At 49.7% G+C, this 22,548-nt stretch overlaps 1 protein-coding gene across 4 annotated transcripts in view; it reads right to left on the bottom strand.

Annotated features, from left to right (window-relative positions):
* Positions 1-2,467: 2,467 nt before the first annotated feature.
* LOC115128812 (adhesion G protein-coupled receptor B2-like) overlaps positions 2,468-22,548 on the bottom strand; it is a 147,083-nt gene continuing 127,002 nt past the window's right edge. For 3 of the 4 annotated variants that reach the window (XM_065017917.1, XM_065017919.1, XM_065017920.1), the window contains 6 exons: positions 16,785-16,824; positions 15,342-15,356; positions 13,141-13,313; positions 12,393-13,038; positions 7,783-7,818; positions 2,468-2,512 (listed from right to left, as the gene is read on the bottom strand). In XM_065017917.1, coding sequence (XP_064873989.1) covers positions 12,421-13,038; positions 13,141-13,313; positions 15,342-15,356; positions 16,785-16,824 — 846 coding nt within the window. In that variant the 3' untranslated portion in view covers positions 2,468-2,512; positions 7,783-7,818; positions 12,393-12,420. The remainder of the gene's footprint in view (positions 2,513-7,782; positions 7,819-12,392; positions 13,039-13,140; positions 13,314-15,341; positions 15,357-16,784; positions 16,825-22,548) is intronic. The other variant, XM_065017918.1, reaches the window with a different exon arrangement.

Genomic DNA, 22,548 nt, shown 5'->3' with positions numbered 1-22,548 from the left:
TCGCTGGACCAGACAGGACTGGCAAAAAGTTATCTTCACTGACGAGTCATGGTTTTGTCTCACCAGGGGTGATGGTCGGATTCACATTTATTGTGGAAGGAATGAGGGTTACACCGAGGCCTGTGCTCTGGAGCGGAATCGATTTGGAGGTGGACGGTCCATCATGGTCTGGGGTGGTGTGTCACAGCATCATCGGACTGAGCTTGCTGTCATTGCAGGCAATCTCAACGCTGTGCGTTACAGGGAAGACATCCTCCTTCCCTCATGTGGTACCCTTCCTGCAGGCTCATCCTGACATGACCCTCCAGCATGACAATGCCACCAACCATACTGCTCGTTCTGTGCGTGAATTCCTGCAAGGCAGGAATGTCAGTGTTCTGCCATGGCCAGCGAAGAGCCCGGATCTCAATCCCATTGAGCACGTCTGGGACCTGTTGGATCGGCGGGTGAGGGCTAGGGCCATTCCCCTCAGAAATGTCCAGGAACTTACAGGTTTCTTGGTGGAAGAGTGGGGTAACATCTCACATCAAGAACTGGCAAATCTGGTGCAGTCCATGAGGAGGAGATGCACTGCAGTACTTAATGCAGCTGGTGGCCACTTTTGATTTTGACCCCCCATTGTTCAGTGACACATTATTCCATTTATGTTAGTCACATGTCTGTGGAACTTGTTCAGTTGTTGAATCTTGTTATGTATTGACATTTCTTTTTTTGCTGAGTTTATATGTGTTAGTAAGACTGTATGTAAGTACATATTTCAGTGCTTAAATCCGGTATGTCAGTTCCTCAACATGCTTTGCCTAGAAGTGTTCTGAACGGAATCAAATGACTAGTAAACCGGCAAACATATGCTTGGCTCAGTATTCTGTGATTGGTCCTTTTTGCTGCCCAGTAATAACTGAAGAGAGAACTGGGTGGTGATCCTGGAACACTTCATCAAGAGGTTGAGGAAACGAGAAACGACAGCAGAGGCTGCTGCTCTGGCCTGGGAAATATGAGAAGTGTAAGGGTGTGTGTGTGTGTGTGTGTCTCAGGGTGTGTGTGTGTGTCTCAGTGTGTGTGCGTGCCTCAGTGTGTGTGTGTGTGTGTCCTCTGTTCCTCTGCTCCCAGTCTACATGAGATGTGAACCAGCAGACTACAGGTGCCCTGGGAAAGTACAGATATCAAGGCTGAATAACTCATCACTGTTTGATGTACCGTATCTGTACTGCAGCTCCTGGAGATGAGGTGTGTCTGTGTGTGTGTATGTATGTGTGTGTGTGTGTGTGTGTGTATGTGTGTCTGAGTGGTGTTTAAATCTTGATGAAATAAGCTCTATGAAGGTCAGTGAAAGCAGGGACTCCTTAGTCTGGTGCTAATGGTGCATTAACGATACGCAGACGGCATTTTCCACACACACATACATGCACGCGCGCGCACACACACACACACACACACACACACACACACACACACACACACACACACACAACACACACACACACACACACACACACACACTCTCACACACACACACTCTCACACACACACCCACACAAAAAGACAAGCACACTCAAGCACACACAGACAAACACGTAGACACGCACACACATACACACACACACACTCAAGCACCTACAAACACATAGCCATACACACACGTGCACAGACAAATACACAAACACGCACAAATGCACGTAGACTCACACACAGGCTGATAAAAGGTGACATTGCACATCCCTTAGCTCTTATTATGCTTGGAATAAAAAGGTTATGAAATGTTTATGAGGTAGTTATGTTGCTCTCCAGCCCAATAAAACAGTGCATTGTTAAAAATGTTAAGGCATTTGAACATTCAAAACCACAAAAACAAAGAGATAAAATAATAGATTTAGTCATGGTTAGCTCTGGTTCAAGTTTAACAAACAAGTTTATAATACATTTAAGTTACATAATTAAATTGCATTTGAAAACCGAAGAGTTGTGCACTAGAATGGATATGTGATCCAGTGAATTTAAGATCATTTTTCTACTGGTCACTACATTCTGTGCAGTGTTAATATCACTGTTACATCATTGTCACTGCTACAAGATTGAGATAGAAGTGTGGATGTCAAGTTTGGATTGAGCCCTTAGTATGTTCTCTAACCAAAAGGTGTGTGTGTGTGTGAGAGGGGGAGGATGCTCAGTACTAACATTACCACACTAGGTGACAACAAACACACTCACACATCGCTGTGAAGATGCTAGATCCGCTTATTAACGATACTATTTCACAGGTGACGACGAGAGGTGGTAATGAGCTCAGTGTGTGTGTGTGTGTGGGATTAGGGAGTGGCGTGGGGGGTTGCAGGGGTCTGAGGTACGGGGAAGCTAGCTTCCGTTTCCCACTCGCCCCGTATGGTTGGGCTCTTACCTTGAAGGTGGACATGGCGGGGTCCCTGTTATACCTGTCTATGGTGTGGAACTTGGTGGTGGGGTGGTTGAGCTCATGGTACAGCTCAGAGTGTCTTTTGCGAGTGTGCATCACTTTCTGGAAGGGAGAGGAAGGTACAACAAAAAATGAACAGAATAAGAAAATAATAGCTGAAGAGACACGGATAGATAGAGCGGTTTGATGCCAGCCGCGGTGAGGGGGAGGAGGGGAAGAGAGACACGGATAGATAGAGCGGTTTGATGCCAGCCGCGGTGAGGGGGAGGAGGGGAAGAGAGGGATGGATAGATAGAGCGGTTTGATGCCAGCCGCGGCGAGGGGGAGGAGGGGAAGAGAGGGATGGATAGATAGAGCGGTTTGATGCCAGCCGCGGCGAGGGGGAGGAGGGGAAGAGAGGGATGGATAGATAGAGCGTTTTGATGCCAGCCGCGGCGAGGGGAGGAGGGGAAGAGAGACACGGATAGATAGAGCGGTTTGATGCCAGCCGCGGTGAGGGGGAGGAGGGGAAGAGAGACACGGATAGATAGAGCGGTTTGATGCCAGCCACGGTGAGGGGGAGGAGGGGAAGAGAGGGATGGATAGATAGAGCGGTTTGATGCCAGCCGCGGTGAGGGGGAGGAGGGGAAGAGAGGGATGGATAGATAGAGCGGTTTGATGCCAGCCGCGGCGAGGGGGAGGAGGGGAAGAGAGGAATGGATAGATAGAGCGTTTTGATGCCAGCCGCGGCGAGGGGGAGGAGGGGAAGAGAGGGATGGATAGATAGAGCGGTTTGATGCCAGCCGCGGCGAGGGGGAGGAGGGGAAGAGAGGGATGGATAGATAGAGCGGATTGATGCCAGCCGCGGCGGGGGAGGAGGGGAAGAGAGACACGGATAGATAGAGCGGTTTGATGCCAGCCGCGGCGAGGGGAGGAGGGGAAGAGAGACACGGATAGATAGAGCGGTTTGATGCCAGCCGCGGCGAGGGGGGAGGGGAAGAGAGGGATGGATAGATAGAGCGGTTTGATGCCAGACGCGGTGAGGGGGAGGAGGGGAAGAGAGACACGGATAGATAGAGCGGTTTGATGCCAGCCGCAAGAGGGGGAGGAGGGGAAGAGAGGGATGGATAGATAGAGCGGTTTGATGCCAGCCGCGGCGAGGGGGGGAGGAGGGGAAGAGAGGGATGGATAGATAGAGCGGTTTGATGCCAGCCGCGCGAGGAGGAGGAGGGGAAGAGAGGGATGGATAGATAGAGCGGATTGATGCCAGCCGCGGCGAGGGGGAGGAGGGGAAGAGAGGGATGGATAGATAGAGCGGTTTGATGCCAGCCGCGGCGAGGGGGAGGAGGGGAAGAAAGGGATGGATAGATAGAGCGGTTTGATGCCAGCCGCGGCGAGGGGGAGGAGGGGAAGAGAGGGATGGATAGATAGAGCGGTTTGATGCCAGCCGCGGCGGGGGAGGAGGGGAAGAGAGACACAGATAGATAGAGCGGTTTGATGCCAGCCGCGGGGGGGAGGAGGGGAAGAGAGGGATGGATAGATAGAGCGGTTTGATGCCAGCCGCGGCGAGGGGGAGGAGGGGAAGAAAGGGATGGATAGATAGAGCGGTTTGATGCCAGCCGCGGTGAGGGGGAGGAGGGGAAGAGAGACACGGATAGATAGAGCGGTTTGATGCCAGCCGCGGCGGGGGGAGGAGGGGAAGAGAGGGATGGATAGATAGAGCGGTTTGATGCCAGCCACGGCGAGGGGAGGAGGGGAAGAGAGACACGGATAGATAGAGCGGTTTGATGCCAGCCGCGGCGAGGGGGAGGAGGGGAAGAGAGACACGGATAGATAGAGCGGTTTGATGCCAGCCGCGGCGAGGGGGAGGAGGGGAAGAGAGGGATGGATAGATAGAGCGGTTTGATGCCAGCCGCGGTGAGGGGAGGAGGGGAAGAGAGACACGGATAGATAGAGCGGTTTGATGCCAGCCGCGGCGAGGGGAGGAGGGGAAGAGAGGGATGGATAGATAGAGCGGTTTGATGCCAGCCACGGCGAGGGGGAGGAGGGGAAGAGAGACACGGATAGATAGAGCGGTTTGATGCCAGCCGCGGCGAGGGGGAGGAGGGGAAGAGAGGGATGGATAGATAGAGCGGTTTGAGGGAAGAGATGCCGAAGAAGCGGAAGAGGCCAAGGGACAGTTTGATGCCAGCCGCGGCGAGGGGGAGGAGGGGGAGAGAGGGATGGATAGATAGAGCGGTTTGAGGGAAGAGATGCCGAAGAAGCGGAAGAGGCCAAGGGACAGTTTGATGCCAGCCGCGGCGAGGGGGAGGAGGGGAAGAGAGACACGGATAGATAGAGCGGTTTGATGCCAGCCGCAAGCGAGGGGGAGGAGGGGAAGAGAGGATGGATAAATAGAGCGGTTTGATGCCAGCCGCGGCGAGGGGAGGAGGGGAAGAGAGGGATGGATAGATAGAGCGGTTTGATGCCAGCCGCGGTGAGGGGGAGGAGGGGAAGAGAGACACGGATAGATAGAGCGGTTTGATGCCAGCCGCGGCGAGGGGGAGGAGGGGAAGAGAGGGATGGATAGATAGAGCGGTTTGATGCCAGCCACGGCGAGGGGGAGGAGGAAGAGAGACACGGATAGATAGAGCGGTTTGATGCCAGCCGCGGCGAGGGGGAGGAGGGGAAGAGAGACACGGATAGATAGAGCGGTTTGATGCCAGCCGCGGCGAGGGGGAGGAGGGAAGAGAGGGATGGATAGATAGAGCGGTTTGATGCCAGCCGCGGTGAGGGGAGGAGGGGAAGAGAGACACGGATAGATAGAGCGGTTTGATGCCAGCCGCGGCGAGGGGGAGGAGGGGAAGAGAGGATGGATAGATAGAGCGGTTTGATGCCAGCCGCGCGAGGAGGAGGAGGGGAAGAGAGGGATGGATAGATAGAGCGGTTTGATGCCAGCCGCGGTGAGGGGAGGAGGGGAAGAGAGGGATGGATAGATAGAGCGGTTTGAGGGAAGAGATGCCGAAGAAGCGGAAGAGGCCAAGGGACAGTTTGATGCCAGCCGCGGCGAGGGGAGGAGGGGGAGAGAGGGATGGATAGATAGAGCGGTTTGAGGGAAGAGATGCCGAAGAAGCGGAAGAGGCCAAGGGACAGTTTGATGCCAGCCGCGGCGAGGGGAGGAGGGAAGAGAGGGATGGATAGATAGAGCGGTTTGAGGAAGAGATGCCGAAGAAGCGGAAGAGGCCAAGGGACAGTTTGATGCCAGCCGCGGCGAGGGGGAGGAGGGGAAGAGAGACACGGATAGATAGAGCGGTTTGATGCCAGCCGCGAGGGGGAGGAGGGGAAGAGAGGGATGGATAGATAGAGCGGTTTGAGGGAAGAGATGCCGAAGAAGCGGAAGAGGCCAAGGGACAGTTTGATGCCAGCCGCGGCGAGGGGGAGGAGGGGGAGAGAGGGATGGATAGATAGAGCGGTTTGAGGGAAGAGATGCCGAAGAAGCGGAAGAGGCCAAGGGACAGTTTGATGCCAGCCGCGGCGAGGGGGAGGAGGGGGAGAGAGGGATGGATAGATAGAGCGGTTTGAGGGAAGAGATGCCGAAGAAGCGGAAGAGGCCAAGGGACAGTTTGATGCCAGCCGCGGCGAGGGGGAGGAGGGGAAGAGAGGGATGGATAGATAGAGCGGTTTGAGGGAAGAGATGCCGAAGAAGCGGAAGAGGCCAAGGGACAGTTTGATGCCAGCCGCGGTGAGGGGGAGGAGGGGAAGAGAGGGATGGATAGATAGAGTCCTCTCATCTTCTCTCTAACATATCCCTGTCTCGCTTTTAGGATTTGATGCTGCCTGTGCTGTGAGATGTATCTGAGTTTGCTCTGAATGGATATGAGAGCCAAGCAGGCTGCGTTAATGTTAGAGGTAGCTAGTTAGCAAGGAAGCATTAGCTAGTTAGCAACTAGCCTACAGTGATATGGAACTGAGTAAAAATTCCCTGTAAAGATTTAGGATCAGCTTACCCTCCCCAAATCTTCACCCTCACCATTTAAACTGGTAAAGACTCAACTCAAATCAAATTTTAACTAACTGTATCCCAGCATCTAAGAGCAACTACATCCTATTACAAGTGGAAGTCCCTGACAGGAGAGAGACCTTGTCACAGCGACTTGTTCTTTTCGCTAATGTCTAGCACTTTAGCAGCATGGCGGCGGCTAATCGACGCAGCAGCTCGAGGGCCAAGAGAGACACAGGGGCCAGACGGCGATCCTCACACACTCAGACACTCTGGCCAAGGCCGGCTGCGACTGTTGCCACCGATTACCACTCTCTTCTCTCCCTCTCCTTGTCTGTCAGTTCTCCCTCTCTGAGTCGGCCTTTATAAGTCACTTAATTTACGTGTGGGCCTACTTCCTTTAAAGTTCACCTCTTCTGCACTTCAAATCTCTCTCTCTTCCTCTGTCATCACTGCTCTTTTCTTTATTTGTATTTCTGAACTCTGACTCTACCTTGAATCTTTCTCTCTCAGACACTTACTCTGTAGAGACACAGGAATCCAGCCATTTTATGGAAAATATCATGCAGTTTCGCAGACTACGCCAGTCAGGAAGGGTTACAAGCTCTGGGTAATAGTTGCCCTTAGGCAACATCATCCTACTCCAGGTTATCATACTGTAGCTAAGCGCTAGTGCTTGTTAGCCTGTTAGTTGTGCAACAGTCCACAGTGGAAAGCAAGTCTCCAGTCTTTACAAGGATAAGGGAAGGAGGAAAGCCAATGTTCACTTAAGGAGGTGAAGCAAAGGGATTTAGTTTAGTTTTTCGGGGCTGTTTGAGACTGGAGATTTGCAAGATTCCCAGGGCTTGTTCATTCCATGGTGCGACTATTGCGCTCCAACCCACACACAAACACGCACACACATGTAATTACCCGCAAAACACACATCTACTACCAAACTTTCAAAAACACCAACTCACCGTCAATCACATTTTCATTCATTAATTCATCCACTCAAAGCTTCCTACTGCACCATTGTTCCTTCAACCAGGCCCTGGCACCCCATTGTTCCTTCAACCAGCCCCTGGCACCCCATTGTGCTTTTTCCATTCTGATTGAAATGGTTGACTGACTCAGATTGAAAAAAGTTCAATAAAGTAATTTTTTGTCTGTACAAGATATAAATAATTTGTCCAATCAAGGTAAAATCAGTCAAAACCAAATCCATCTAGTTACAGGGGGTGCCCTAGATCCTTGTTGTAGAAACTGGCACACTATACATGGGTTGGACTGTACCAAGTCAAATGCAAGGGAGACACAGGCGCAAAGGTAAGGGGCTTAGCGATGCCATTGGCTCCTCTACGCGTCACTCAACCTGGCTGAAGCAGACAGAAGCAGAGACAGGCTGAGGGGAGGGTGAAGGGGGGGATCTTACCTCAAAGTCCAGCTCAGAGTACCGTACTCTTTTCCTCTGAGGGAGGAGGGGTGAGGGGCAGGGGGAGAGAAGATATGATCAATGTCTGTAGGTCCATGGACCCCTCCTCTAATCATCAACACACACAAACACACAAATACCTAATGCGTGGTAAAAATGTAATTATTACGTAGTTCTGATGGCTACCTTAATGGAACATGCATCAAAGCCTTTCTTGGTTTGATTCCCACATGGTCAACATATTCTGAATAAATGTGTTCACTGTAAATTGCTTTTGAATTAAACAAGCTTTATTCTATTGAAGTTATGTCAAAACGATCAAGACGGTAATGTCATTTCCTTCAACTGTCTTCCGTGCTGTGTACTGTGTTAAACCGCTTAGTCCCCAACTTGGTGTGACTTAATGGAAGGCTGTACCTACACTAAGAAATGAATATATGTGTTCCATTTATATGTGGTCCTCTCTCTCTCTCTCTCTCTCTCTCTCTCTTTCTCTCTCTCTCTCTCTCTCTCTCTCTCTCTCTCTCTCTCTCTCTCTTTCTCTCTCTCTCTCTCTCTCTCTCTCTCTCTCTCTCTCTCTCTCTCTCTTTCTCTCTCTCTCTCTCTCTCTCTCTCTCTCTCTCGCTCTCTCTCCTTCTGAAAAGTGATCCCATGACATTAAGGATCCCAAGTACCGTACAGTACACAAACAACACCCATACTTGTGCTGTGCACTTAAGTGAGGGCAAACATACTCACACAAACACCCCCTAGTTGGAAGCATACTATAATTACCCAATGTCAAGTGTACAGTACCTGTATCGGTAGGAATATACACTTTTAGAAAAAAAGGGTTCCAAAAGGGTTCTTCTTACCCTTTTTGGTTCCAGGTAAAAGCCTTTTTTGGTTCCAATTTGAACCCTTCTGGGTTCCATGCAGAACCCTCTGTAGAAAAGGTTCTTCATGGAACCGAAACCAGTTTTACTTGGAACCAAATGGGACAGCGAAGAATCCTTTTTGGTTCTGGATAGCACCTTTTTTTCGAAGAGAGTACAGATGTAGGATCGTAATTTGACCAGTTTCTCACTACAGGAAAATAATCTTTGAGCAACAGGAAATGTGAATTATTGTGTGGATTATAATAATGGACATTTGGGTAGGGGAATGATATATATTATTATCAAGTCTGACATTTCAAAGTGTAAATGACTCCTCTTCCTTCCTTACCCTCATAACTCCCTTCTCTTTCACTTCCTATCAGTCTCTTCACAGCGGCAAACACCATTACAGAGCTTTTTTAGACTTTATGAGCATCGATTTTTGTTAGAATCTACAAATCAATCAGACTCAATCCCAAAAACATCAAACCTCTCTGAAATCTAAAAGCAACCAACCTGTTACATTACGCATCTTCATGTTTGAGTTTAATTTGAAGAAGCACTTCATCTCAGTCTGCAGAGATGTTCTGATACACATCTCCAAATGAAGCCTGTTTAAACAGGATGAAATGACTGTATTATCCAAGCATCTGATGAATGTGGATGAGTCCCAAATGGGACCCAGTTCCCTTTAAAGTGCACAACTTTTGACCAGTAGTGCACTCTAAAGGGAATAGGATGGCATTTGGGATACATACAGTAAGCTAAGCACAGGGAAGACCTGTGTGGTCTCTCAGAGTGGTGTTTAAAGATATTCAGAAGTGTTCTCACAGAGTCCCAAATTATACCCTATTCCCTATATACTGGGCCTACCCTATGGACCCTGGTCAAAAGCACTACATTAAATAGGGAATAGGGTGCCATTTTGGATGCAAACATAGATCTGAGTGAGATGTTTTAATGAATGGGTGGCAATGTCTTTCATTCTAAAATAAGCATGTGTACTGTCTCCTTTCCTTCATCAAGTCACCAGGATAGTGTGTGTGTGTGTGTGTGTGTGTGTGTGTGTGTGTGTGTGTGTGTGTGTGTGTGTGTGTGTGTGTGTGTGTGTGTGTGTGAGACAGAGAGGGTTTGTCTGTGTGTCTACGGGAAGTGTTTTTGTGTGTGTATGTGTGTGTGTAATTAAGGTGTGCAGACAGACACTCTCCTGGGATACTCCCTGTCCCTCTCACTCCATCTGCTCTGGATCCTTGTAGGCCTGGAGGGTGATTATAGACACACAAGCATGTGTGCGCGTGTGTGTCTTTATCCATCCGCATGAACGTGTACGGTACATCGTTATAACACATAATGACTAATAATTTATGAACAGCACTCTGTTCTCATGCACACCCACAACAGACTAGTGGTTATATTTAGACTTGCACACACACACACACACACACACACACACACACACACACACACACACACACACACACACACACACACACACACACACGCATGTGCGCACGCACGCACACACACACCCACACACCCACACTTCTCACAGACCTGGATCACAGCGCCATCCACAGTTAAATCACTATTCTCCCCCTGTCTCAGTGAACAGTAAAGGCCATTTTAGTGTCAATACCCGGGTTTAATCTTCATGCCCTCTCTCAAGCCATCCTAATATCAACCCTGGGACATGACTAAAGGAAATCACTGATTCAACAATAACGCACAGTTTGAATGTGAGAGAGAAAGCATGGTGTATGCTTTTTCTGAACAGGGGTGAGGTCGACCTTGTATCGGAACAACAGGTGTAGAGAGAAGTGTGTTTGTATCTGCCACCCCTTCTCCTCTCATCCTCCTTTATGTTCCCTCCATCACCCATTTCCTCTTTGTCCAGGGAGCCATCTAGCAGAGAGACTGTCAGTCACTAGCTGTAGCTATAATGCTACTCTGGTTGAAAACACTTTTTCATCCTTCTCCTCCTTTCGCACAACCCCTCTCATCCCTTCATCCCTCTCCTCTCTTCCCTTCATCCCTCTCCTCCCTTCCCTCCATCACTCTCCTCCCTTCCCTTCATCCCTCTCCTCCCTTCCCTCCATCACTCTCCTCCCTTCGCTTCATCCCTCTCCTCCCTTCCCTCCATCACTCTCCTGCCTTCCCTTCATCCCTCTCCTCACTTCCCTTCATCCCTCTCCTCCCTTCCCTTCATCCCGCTCCTCCCTTCATCCCTCTCCTCACTTCCCTTCATCCCTCTCCTCCCTTCCCTTCACCCCTCTCTTCATTTCCCTCCATCACTCTCCTCCCTTCCCTCCATCACTCTCCTCCCTTCCCTTCACCCCTCTCTTCCCTTCCCTCCATCACTCTCCTCCCTTCCCTTCATCCCTCTCCTCCCTTCCCTCCATCACTCTCCTCCCTTCCCTTCATCCCTCTCCTCCCTTCCCTCCATCACTCTCTTCCCTTCCCTCCATCACTCTCCTCCCTTCCCTCTCCCCCCTTCCCTCCATCACTCTCCTCCCTTCCCTTCATCCCTCTCCTCTCTTCCCTTCATCCCTCTCCTCCCTTCATCCCTCTCCTCACTTCCCTTCATCCCTCTCCTCCCTTCCCTTCATCCCGCTCCTCCCTTCATCCCTCTCCTCACTTCCCTTCATCCCTCTCCTCCCTTCCCTTCATCCCTCTCCTCCCTTCATCCCTCTCCTCACTTCCCTTCATCCCTCTCCTCCCTTCCCTTCACCCCTCTCTTCCCTTCCCTCCATCACTCTCCTCCCTTCCCATCATCCCTCTCCTCCCTTCCCTCCATCACTCTCCTCCCTTCCCTTCATCCCTCTCCTCCCTTCCCTCATCACTCTCTTCCCTTCCCTCCATCACTCTCCTCCCTTCCCTCTCCTCCCTTCCCTCCATCACTCTCCTCCCTTCCCTTCATCCCTCTCCTCTCTTCCCTTCATCCCTCTCCTCCCTTCCCTTCATCCCTCTCCTCCCTTCATCCCTCTCCTCACTTCCCTTCATCCCTCTCCTCCCTTCCCTTCATCCCTCTCCTCCCTTCATCCCTCTCCTCACTTCCCTCCATCCCTCTCCTCACTTCCCTTCATCCCTCTCCTCCCTTCCCTTCACCCCTCTCTTCCCTTCCCTCCATCACTCTCCTCCCTTCCCTTCATCCCTCTCCTCCCTTCCCTCCATCACTCTCCTCCCTTCCCTTCATCCCTCTCCTCTCTTCCCTTCATCCCTCTCCTCACTTCCCTTCATCCCTCTCCTCCCTTCCCCCATCCCTCTCTTCCCTCCATCACTCTCCTCCCACCCTTCATCCCTCTCCTCCCTTCCCTTCATCCCTCTCCTCCCTTCATCCCTCTCCTCACTTCCCTTCATCCCTCTCCTCCCTTCCCCCATCCCTCTCCTCCCTTCCCCCTCTCTTCCCTTCCCTCCATCACTCTCATCCCTTCCCTTCATCCCTCTCCTCCCTTCCCTCCATCACTCTCCTCCCTTCCCTTCATCCCTCTCCTCTCTTCCCTTCATCCCTCTCCTCCCTTCCCTTCATCCCTCTCCTCCCTTCATCCCTCTCCTCACTTCCCTTCATCCCTCTCCTCCCTTCCCTTCATCCCTCTCCTCCCTTCATCCCTCTCCTCCCTTCCCTTCATCCCTCTCCTCCCTTCCCCCCATCCCTCTCCTCCCTTCATCCCTCTCCTCACTTCCCTTCATCCCTCTCTTCCCTTCCCTCCATCCCTCTCCTCCCTTCCCTTCATCCCTCTCCTCCCTTCCCTTTACCTCCAGGGAGCCAGCAGAGAGGCTGGCATTAGCGTTGGTGCTGCCAAGGTTGCGTGGCAGGGTCCGGGTGCCTCCCCCTCCTGTTAGTATCTGCCTCACCGACGGCCTCTGGCCCTGCTTCAGCTGCAGTGATTGCCCATGGCCTTGCACGTGGCTTCCCGGAACGTGCATGTGGCCCTGGGGTCCGTGACCCCCGTGCATGGGGAGCTGCTTGAGCGTCCCGTAGGAGCGGTTCATGTTCATTGCGATATTCATGTTGTGGTCGCCGGGTGAGATGAAGTCGGCTGGGTAGGCCTCGCTCTCTGCCGGGTGGAGGGTCATGGGCGAGGGGGGGGGGGAAAGGCGGGTCGTCCACCGCGATGTTCAGGGGCTTGTCCTCACCCCCCAGCCCCAGCCCCGGGGGCGGAGGGGGTTTTAGACTGACCGTCCTACGGGGTAACACCATATAGTCCCCCTCCCCTCCCCCGCTAGGTCCATCCTGGGTATTGTGAGGAGGAGGCAGTCGAGACCAGCCCAGCCCGCTATCGGTGCAGAGGTATACAGGCACTGTGTTCCTGGGGTTCCCATGCTGCCTCTTCTGCTCCATGTTCACCTCCTTCTTCACAGGGGTGTCACTCAGCTCGTTCAGAACACCCAGCGGGGGCACCTGCATGGTGGGGTGGGAAAACTAACATTAATCATGAAAACACTAAAAACACGATAGATGAAATTTTTACTGGGTCAGACCATCCATACATCAGCCCTTCACCTGAACGAGTAGGTTAGGAGGGGGGATGTTTCCAGGGAGGGAGCTGAAGTTGACCCCTAAACCCCCCTCCTGGTGTGTCGCCAGTTTAGGGTCGTCCTCTTCATCAAGGGAGATTCGGGAGAGGGTCCCGGTGATGGTTGCTGGGTTACAGGTGTTCACCTCCTTGAAGATGACTGGATGGAGAGATAGAGGGGAGAGAGGGGGAGGAGAAAGAGAAGGGGATAGAGGAAAGGAGATGAGGATAGGGAACAGAATAGATAAACATGTAGAGTGCAGGATGAACAGTCTGAACACAAAGAGAGAGAGAGAGAGAGTGAGAGAGAGAAAGAGCGAGAGAAACACACAGAGAAAGAGACAGAGAGAGCAGAGAGAGCAACAGAGAGAGAAAAACAGAGAGAGAGAGAACAGAGCTAGAGAGAGACAGAGAGAGAGAGAGAGAGCGAGAGAGAGAGAGAGAGAGAGAGAGAGAGAGAAAGAGAGAGAGAGAGAGAGAAACACACAGAGAAAGAGACAGAGAGAGCAGAGAGAGCAACAGAGAGAGAAAAACAGAGAGAGAGAGAACAGAGAGAGAGAGAACAGAGCTAGAGAGAGACAGAGAGACAGAGAGAGAGATAAAGAGAGAGAAAGAAATAGAGGGAGATACAGAAAGAGAAAAACAGAGAGAGAGAGAGCTGAGACAGAGAGAGAGAGAGAGAGAGAGAGAGAGAGAGAGAGAGAGAGAGAGAGAGAGAAAGAGAGAGAGAGAGAGAGCAGAGAGAGAGACAGAGAGAGAGAGCAGAGACACAGAGAGAGAGAGACAGAGAGAGAGAGAGAGAGAGAGAGAGAGAGAGAGAGAGAGAAAAAGAGAGAGATAAAGAGAGAGAGACACAGAGAGAGACACAGAGAGAGGGAGAGAGAGAGTGTCTCCATCCAAATACCACCCTATTCCCTATATAGTGCACTACTTTTGACCAGGGCCCATAGACATTGTGTAAAATGCATTTGGCTCCAATGACATGGACCTGGATTCCTCTGCTGCTGCCTTCCATTCCACCCACATGGTCACTATTGGAACAAATTTTTCCCTGTCCAGTTGTGACAGATTACGTTTCTAGTGTGTGTGCGTGCGCGTGCGCGTGCGTGTGTGCGTGCGTGTGTGTGTGTGTGTGTGTGCGTGTGTCCTGAGACCAACTGCGAGGTTGGGAGAGATTTGATATCTTATACCGGGACCACAATAAAACAGAATGTGAAACTTGGTTGTCGTTTATCATTTTCATGCTTTAAGTTTAGTGAACAAAGGATTGGAGCTCCTTGTAAAACAACACACTACGTACAATCATTTTACAACTACATGTTGGTGTGAGTCAACATCTAAACGAATAAGGCTGAATCTCAAATCACACCCTATTCCTGTATAGTGCACATCTTTTGATCACAATCACATGCTCGCAACATGGCGGTCTAATCAAAAGTAGTGCACTACCTAGGGAATAGGCTTCCATTTGAGGCGTAGTCATTCTAATAGATAGACATGAAAGGTCAGACTAACATGGCCTAATGTATATAGCCAGTACAACAGTTCACCTACTGAAACATATTTACCCAACATGCATATTAATTCATGCTAAACATGGTCACAAAATCAGGCATACAACAGTCAGAATTGATATGGTCACTCCATTGGCCATATTAAATGCATCAATCAAGTAAAGTTTTTGGAGTGAATACAGTCCGAAGGATGTCACCTTACAGTCAACACAGTCATGCTGAATTACATGCACACACTAACACCATCAGCATTTAAGTCGTCACTTCTGGGCCACAATTAACGTGGGATCTGTTAGTGCATCTGTAAATAACTCAAAGTTTCATTCAGTTTCTGTATTCATGTTAATGAATCCCCCCCCCCCACACACAACACAACACATCCAAGGAAGAAATGCCTTGATGATGGCATGTTGTTTTATATATTGTTTTAAACTCTGACGCATTTGGTTATAGCCTTTGTCAGGGAGTACAATTCTATTCTAGATGTTGTTCTATTGAACAAGGCCTATATTCAAATAGCAAAGTCCTCATAATGCATCCCTGCATCACCATTCTACTTTGTTGTACAAAATTTGCATGAAAGTTTGAGTTAGGAGTTTGATGTAGATCTCAAGTTAGGGTTGGGCCATTAGTGACTGACCGTTTTATTAGGGTCAGGCTGGTACCAGACTTACATGGGTGTCCTCTTTCTGCAAGGGTGGAGTGGGAAAGTAACCATGACTGGGTGTTAATTTACATCCACAGGGTACACATGTCTCACACACAAACACACACACACACACACACATATACAAATAACCTCAAACACACACACAAGTTCTCGTATACGCATGCGCGCACGCAAGCACACTTGCACGAGCTGGTCGTGCGCAAACACACACACTTCTCTATTGCAGTGATGGGGAACAATGTGTCTCTGAACATTGTGTCTGTCTCTGGAGAGAGAGGGAGAGAACGAGAGAGAGAGGAGAGGGGGGTAGTGAGGGGAGAGAGATGGAGAGGGAAATAAGAGAGAAAGAGAGAGAGGAGATAGTGAGAGAGGGGAGATAGTGAGAGAGGGGAGAGAGAGAGAGAGAGAGAGAGAGAGAGAGAGAGAGAGAGAGAGAGAGAGAGAGAGAAACACACACACACACTTCTCTATTCCAGTGATGGGGAACAATGTGTCTCTGAACATTGTGTCTGTCTCTGGAGAGAGAGGGAGAGAACGAGAGAGAGAGGAGAGGGGGGGGTAGTGAGGGGAGAGAGATGGAGAGGGAAATAAGAGAGAAAGAGAGAGAGTAGATAGTGAGAGAGGGGAGATAGTGAGAGAGGGGAGAGAGAGAGAGAGAGAGAGAGAGAGAGAGAGAGAGAGAGAGAGAGAGAGAGAGAGAAACACACACACACACTTCTCTATTCCAGTGATGGGGAACAATGTGTCTCTGAACATTGTGTCTGTCTCTGGAGAGAGAGGGAGAGAACGAGAGAGAGAGGAGAGGGGGGTAGTGAGGGGAGAGAGATGGAGAGGGAAATAAGAGAGAAAGAGAGAGTAGATAGTGAGAGAGGGAGATAGTGAGAGAGGGGAGAGAGAGAGAGAGAGAGAGAGAGAGAGAGAGAGAGAGAGAGAGAGAGAGAGAGAGAGAGAGAGAGAGAGAGAGAGAGAAACACACACACACTATTCTATTCCAGTGATGGGGAACAATGTGTCTCTGAACATTGTGTCTGTCTCTGGAGAGAGAGAGAGAGAGAGAATGAGAGAGAGAGGAGAGGGGGAGATAGTGAGGGGAGAGATGGAGAGGGAAATAAGAGAGAAAGAGAGAGGGAGAGAGTGAGAGAGGGGAGAGAGTAGGGTAGAGAGAGATATAGAGGACAGAGAGAGAGAGAAAGAGAGAGAGGGGGGAGAGAAGGGTAGAGAGAGATATAGAAGAGAGAGAGAGAGAGAGAAGGGTAAAGAGAGATATAGAGGACAGAGAGAGAGAGAGAGAGAGAGAGAGAGAGAGAGAGAGGGGAGAGAGTAGGGTAGAGAGAGATATAGAGGACAGAGAAAGCGAGAGAGAGAGAGAGAGGGGGGAGAGAGAAGGGTAGAGAGAGATATAGAGGACAGAGAGAGAGAGAGAGAGAGAGAGAGAGAGAGAGCCTACCTGTTTGACACGCCAGGTCCACATCTTTTTCAAAGTCCGTCTGAGAGAGAGCATGGGGAGAAGATACACAGTTAGACAGCAGTGTGTGTGTGTGTGTATTTGTATGTGTGTGTTTCCATGGTAGCTGCATGTGTGTAACAGATATAGCATGGTGTTGGGGTAGCATTGGGAAACAGAAGGATGCAGACAATGATAAAGATCATAGATGAAGGTCAAAAATCATATCTGTGATAATTTAACATTCTACTCACTAATACAACATACAAAGGGAGAGATTCATCTCCATAGTGATGACAGACAGTCCTAGAAACCAGAGGAATGTCATCATAGATGAAACAGAAACAACGGAAAATGAGAGGAGAGGTGCTTTTGAAAGATGAACGTAACACACCCATAGACAGATCACAGTGTTTTAGGCTCATGAACGGCCCGCTCATTAGGCAGGATTAGGCTGACACCTGGGGCGACAGATTGACGAGGGAGGCCAAGTCACACCTCCAGCGACAACACATAAAACCTCACATAATTCTGCGCAAAAACAATGACAATTTCACTCAACCAGTAGCATTTTGGGTGAGCGCAAATTCCGCACTGTGATAAGCAGTGCCAACTTCAGTCACTGTGGAACATACTTCCGGGTTGGAGCGAGCCGGTCGCATCCGCGCTTCGGTCTGCAGGTTGTATAACTTTTTCATTACATTTCATTACATTTCATTATAGTACAACGGTCTGATTTGTCTAATCTTAGCAATTTCTTCTTAGCTAGCTACATAGTCGTCGTTGTATCAAAGATAATTGCGTAATTATCGTATTTCGTCGTCTCCTACCTGCCCAACACGTTCACCGTCTACCGTAGCACTGTAGTAACTATCACACTCAACTGAACGACTTGATTAGTGTAGTGTTAGCTAGCTACATAGTTGTCTTTGCTGTCTTCGTATCCAAGATAATTGTGTAGTTTAGAGTGTGGAGTCTTAGAGTGATAATTGCGTTATTATCGTATTTCGTCGTCCTCCTATCTGCCTAGCAGCTAGCCAGCTAGCATACGTTCACCGGCTACCGTAGCACTGTAGTAACTATCACACTCAACTGAACGACTTGATTAGTGTAGTATTAGCTAGCTACATAGTTGTCTTTGCTGTCTTCGTATCCAAGATAATTGTGTAGTTAGAGTGTGTAGTCTTAGAGTGATTATCTTAATTTACCGAGGTTAGCTAGCCAGCTATTTTGTCGTCCTTAACGTAGGAGACACTCCTAGCTAGCCAACAGCCAGCCAACGTCTACTGAATAGAACTTTCGCATTCCGGTCGCATTCCGCTTCGCTCCACAGGTAGTATCATATTTTCATTTCATTACAGTCCCAACGGTGTGATTTGTTTGATCGTAGCTAGCTACATAGCTAGCTACATAGCCGTCTTTGTTTCAAAGATAATTGTGTAGTCTAGAGCGATTTTCTAGGTTAGCTAGCCAGCTATTGTCGTTCTCCTAACGCAACGTAACGTAACCAACACTGCTAGCTAGCCAGCTAGCCCCCGGAAAGCAGCATTGTAGAAACTTCACACTCAACGGAACGACTTGACTAGGGTAGTGTCAACAACGCAGCTAGCCTACCTCAGCAGTACTGTATCATTTGAATCATTTTAGTCAATTAGATTCTTGCTACGTAAGCTTAACTTTCTGAACATTCGAGACGTGTAGTCCACTTGTCATTCCAATCTCCTCTGCATTCGCGTAGCCTCTTCTCTAGCCTGTCAACTATGTGTCTGTCTATCCATGTTCTCTCCTCTCTGCACAGACCATACAAACGCTCCACACCGCATGGCCGCGGCCACCCTAATCTGGTGGTCCCAGCGCGCACGACCCACGTGGAGTTCCAGGTCTCCGGTAGCCTCTGGAACTGCCGATCTGCGGCCAACAAGGCAGAGTTCATCTCAGCCTATGCCTCCCTCCAGTCCCTCGACTTCTTGGCTCTGACAGAAACATGGATCACCACAGACAACACCGCTACTCCTACTGCTCTCTCTTCGTCCGCCCACGTGCTCTCGCACACCCCGAGAGCTTCTGGTCAGCGGGGTGGTGGCACCGGGATCCTCATCTCTCCCAAGTGGTCATTCTCTCTTTCTCCCCTTACCCATCTGTCTATCGCCTCCTTTGAATTCCATGCTGTCACAGTTACCAGCCCTTTCAAGCTTAACATCCTTATCATTTATCGCCCTCCAGGTTCCCTCGGAGAGTTCATCAATGAGCTTGATGCCTTGATAAGCTCCTTTCCTGAGGACGGCTCACCTCTCACAGTTCTGGGCGACTTTAACCTCCCCACGTCTACCTTTGACTCATTCCTCTCTGCCTCCTTCTTTCCACTCCTCTCCTCTTTTGACCTCACCCTCTCACCTTCCCCCTACTCACAAGGCAGGCAATACGCTCGACCTCATCTTTACTAGATGCTGTTCCTCCACTAACATCATTGCAACTCCCCTCCAAGTCTCCGACCACTACCTTGTATCCTTTTCCCTCTCGCTCTCATCCAACACTTCCCACACTGCCCCTACTCGGATGGTATCGCGCCGTCCCAACCTTCGCTCTCTCTCCCCCGCTACTCTCTCCTCTTCCATCCTATCATCTCTTCCCTCTGCTCAAACCTTCTCCAACCTATCTCCTGATTCTGCCTCCTCAACCCTCCTCTCCTCCCTTTCTGCATCCTTTGACTCTCTATGTCCCCTATCCTCCAGGCCGGCTCGGTCCTCCCCTCCCGCTCCGTGGCTCGACGACTCATTGCGAGCTCACAGAACAGGGCTCTGGGCAGCCGAGCGGAAATGGAGGAAAACTCGCCTCCCTGCGGACCTGGCATCCTTTCACTCCCTCCTCTCTACATTTTCCTCCTCTGTCTCTGCTGCTAAAGCCACTTTCTACCACTCTAAATTCCAAGCATCTGCCTCTAACCCTAGGAAGCTCTTTGCCACCTTCTCCTCCCTCTTGAATCCTCCTCCCCCTCCCCCTCCTCCCTCTCTGCAGATGACTTCGGCAACCATTTTGAAAAGAAGGTCGACGACATCCGATCCTCGTTTGCTAAGTCAAACGACACCGCTGGTTCTGCTCACACTGCCCTACCCTGTGCTCTGACCTCTTTCTCCCCTCTCTCTCCAGACGACATCTCGCGTCTTGTGACGGCCGGCCGCCCAACAACCTGCCCGCTTGACTCTATCCCCTCCTCTCTTCTCCAGACCATCTCCGGTGACCTTCTCCCTTACCTCACCTCGCTCATCAACTCATCCCTGGCCGCTGGCTACGTCCCTCCCGTCTTCAAGAGAGCGAGAGTTGCACCCCTTCTGAAAAAACCTACACTCGATCCCTCCGATGTCAACAACTACAGACCAGTATCCCTTCTTTCTTTTCTCTCCAAAACTCTTGAACGTGCCGTCCTTGGCCAGCTCTCCCGCTATCTCTCTCAGAATGACCTTCTTGATCCAAATCAGTCAGGTTTCAAGACTAGTCATTCAACTGAGACTGCTCTTCTCTGTATCACGGAGGCGCTCCGCACTGCTAAAGCTAACTCTCTCTCCTCTGCTCTCATCCTTCTAGACCTATCGGCTGCCTTCGATACTGTGAACCATCAGATCCTCCTCTCCACCCTCTCCGAGTTGGGCATCTCCGGCGCGGCCCACGCTTGGATTGCGTCCTACATGACAGGTCGCTCCTACCAGGTGGCGTGGCGAGAATCCGTCTCCTCACCACGTGCTCTCACTACTGGTGTCCCCCAGGGCTCTGTTCTAGGCCCTCTCCTATTCTCGCTATACACCAAGTCACTTGGCTCTGTCATAACCTCACATGGTCTCTCCTATCATTGCTATGCAGACGACACACAATTAATCTTCTCCTTTCCCCCTTCTGATGACCAGGTGGCGAATCGCATCTCTGCATGTCTGGCAGACATATCAGTGTGGATGACGGATCATCACCTCAAGCTGAACCTCGGCAAGACGGAGCTGCTCTTCCTCCCGGGGAAGGACTGCCCGTTCCATGATCTCGCCATCACGGTTGACAACTCCATTGTGTCCTCGTCCCAGGCTCCTACCTCCAGGCTCTGATCAGGCCCTACACCCAAACAAGGGCACTGCGTTCATCCACCTCTGGCCTGCTCGCCTCCCTACCACTGAGGAAGTACAGTTCCCGCTCAGCCCAGTCAAAACTGTTCGCTGCTCTGGCCCCCCAATGGTGGAACAAACTCCCTCACGACGCCAGGACAGCGGAGTCAATCACCACCTTCCGGAGACACCTGAAACCCCACCTCTTTAAGGAATACCTAGGATAGGATAAAGTAATCCTTCTCACCCCCCCCCCCCTTAAAAGACCTAGAGGCACTATTGTAAAGTGGCTGTTCCACTGGATGTCATAAGGTGAAAGCACCAATTTGTAAGTCGCTCTGGATAAGAGCGTCTGCTAAATGACATAAATGTAAAATGTAAATGTAACTTTGTCAAAGGCAGGGGCGTAAACATATTTTGCATGTCCATTCCCTGCACAACTCTCCAGGGTGCTGTTGGAGAGACACATCGCTGCGACGCTTCACCAACGTTCCTTCAAAAAATCATCTAACATAAATCATGTAGCAGATACAGATATGATAGAAAGAGTATGTGGCCTTCTCTTTAGCCTACAGGCTGGAGATAAAATGGATGACAATGAAATGAGACGGACACTTACATCATGCAGGTTCCTCAAATCAAATGGCCTAACCTACATGACGCTAACAAACAACATATCCTAAAATCAGGAAAATCCTTCAGCATTTCCCCCTGTATAAACACATTGCAAACAGGCTCATGATACCTCCTGATAAAGTCGGGCAGCTGATTTTCAAAGCTTAAATAGTCTAATTGAATTGTCACAGGAATCAGAACCAAAAAAGCCAATGGTCTGTTTTCCAAACGGTGGGCCTTACCGCATGGAAGGGCATTCATAAAATTGCATTGTGGTTGAACATGGTAGGTTGAACATGGTAGGTTGACATGGTAGGTCGAACATGGTAGGTTGACATGGTAGGCTACACTCCAGTAAGCATGAGCCAATGTCTTTTGGAAGTCTTTTTTTGGTACAGTCCGAACCGGACTTGATTTCCACATCCACGGATATTGGTATTTGGTCCGTTCCAGACCAAATCTGAACCAATCATAGACGTCCAAGCCTTGCTTTGGCCCAAACACAAACGTCTATAAATGGCTTATTTTCAACTTTCATTCAGAACCAACAATATGCCTGATTTCAATATCCGGAAAATACTTACAAAATACATATTTTAAACTTCTGGAAAATACATATTTTCAACATCCATAAAATAAGTATTTTAACATTTAATTCAGAACTGGAAATGAACCTGATTTGGAAAAGATCATTTGGAACCTGATTTGGAAAAGGGATCTGGAAAAGATGCCTTTTCAACGTCCTGGAAAATATCAAATCAAATCAAATCAAATTTATTTATATAGCCCTTCGTACATCAGCTGATATCTCAAAGTGCTGTACAGAAACCCAGCCTAAAACCCCAAACAGCAAACAATGCAGGTGTAAAAGCAAAAAATATGTATTTTAAACAAACAGAAAATAACTTTTCACCTTTTATTCAGAACTTAAATTGAACTTTAACATCTGGAAAACACGTAGACTTTAGATTTCTTTTCAAAGTAATTTGGATACTGGGACTATTCTAGTTTTGCGGGCAGCATTTTTTGGTCTCGCCTAGGGCAACAGAAGAGTAAGAACAGGCCCT

Source organism: Oncorhynchus nerka, linkage group LG4 (assembly GCF_034236695.1).
Source record: "Oncorhynchus nerka isolate Pitt River linkage group LG4, Oner_Uvic_2.0, whole genome shotgun sequence".
Taxonomy (NCBI): domain Eukaryota; kingdom Metazoa; phylum Chordata; class Actinopteri; order Salmoniformes; family Salmonidae; genus Oncorhynchus; species Oncorhynchus nerka.
The sequence above is the reverse complement of the archived record's forward strand: the minus strand, read 5'-3'. Positions and strand labels throughout refer to the sequence as shown.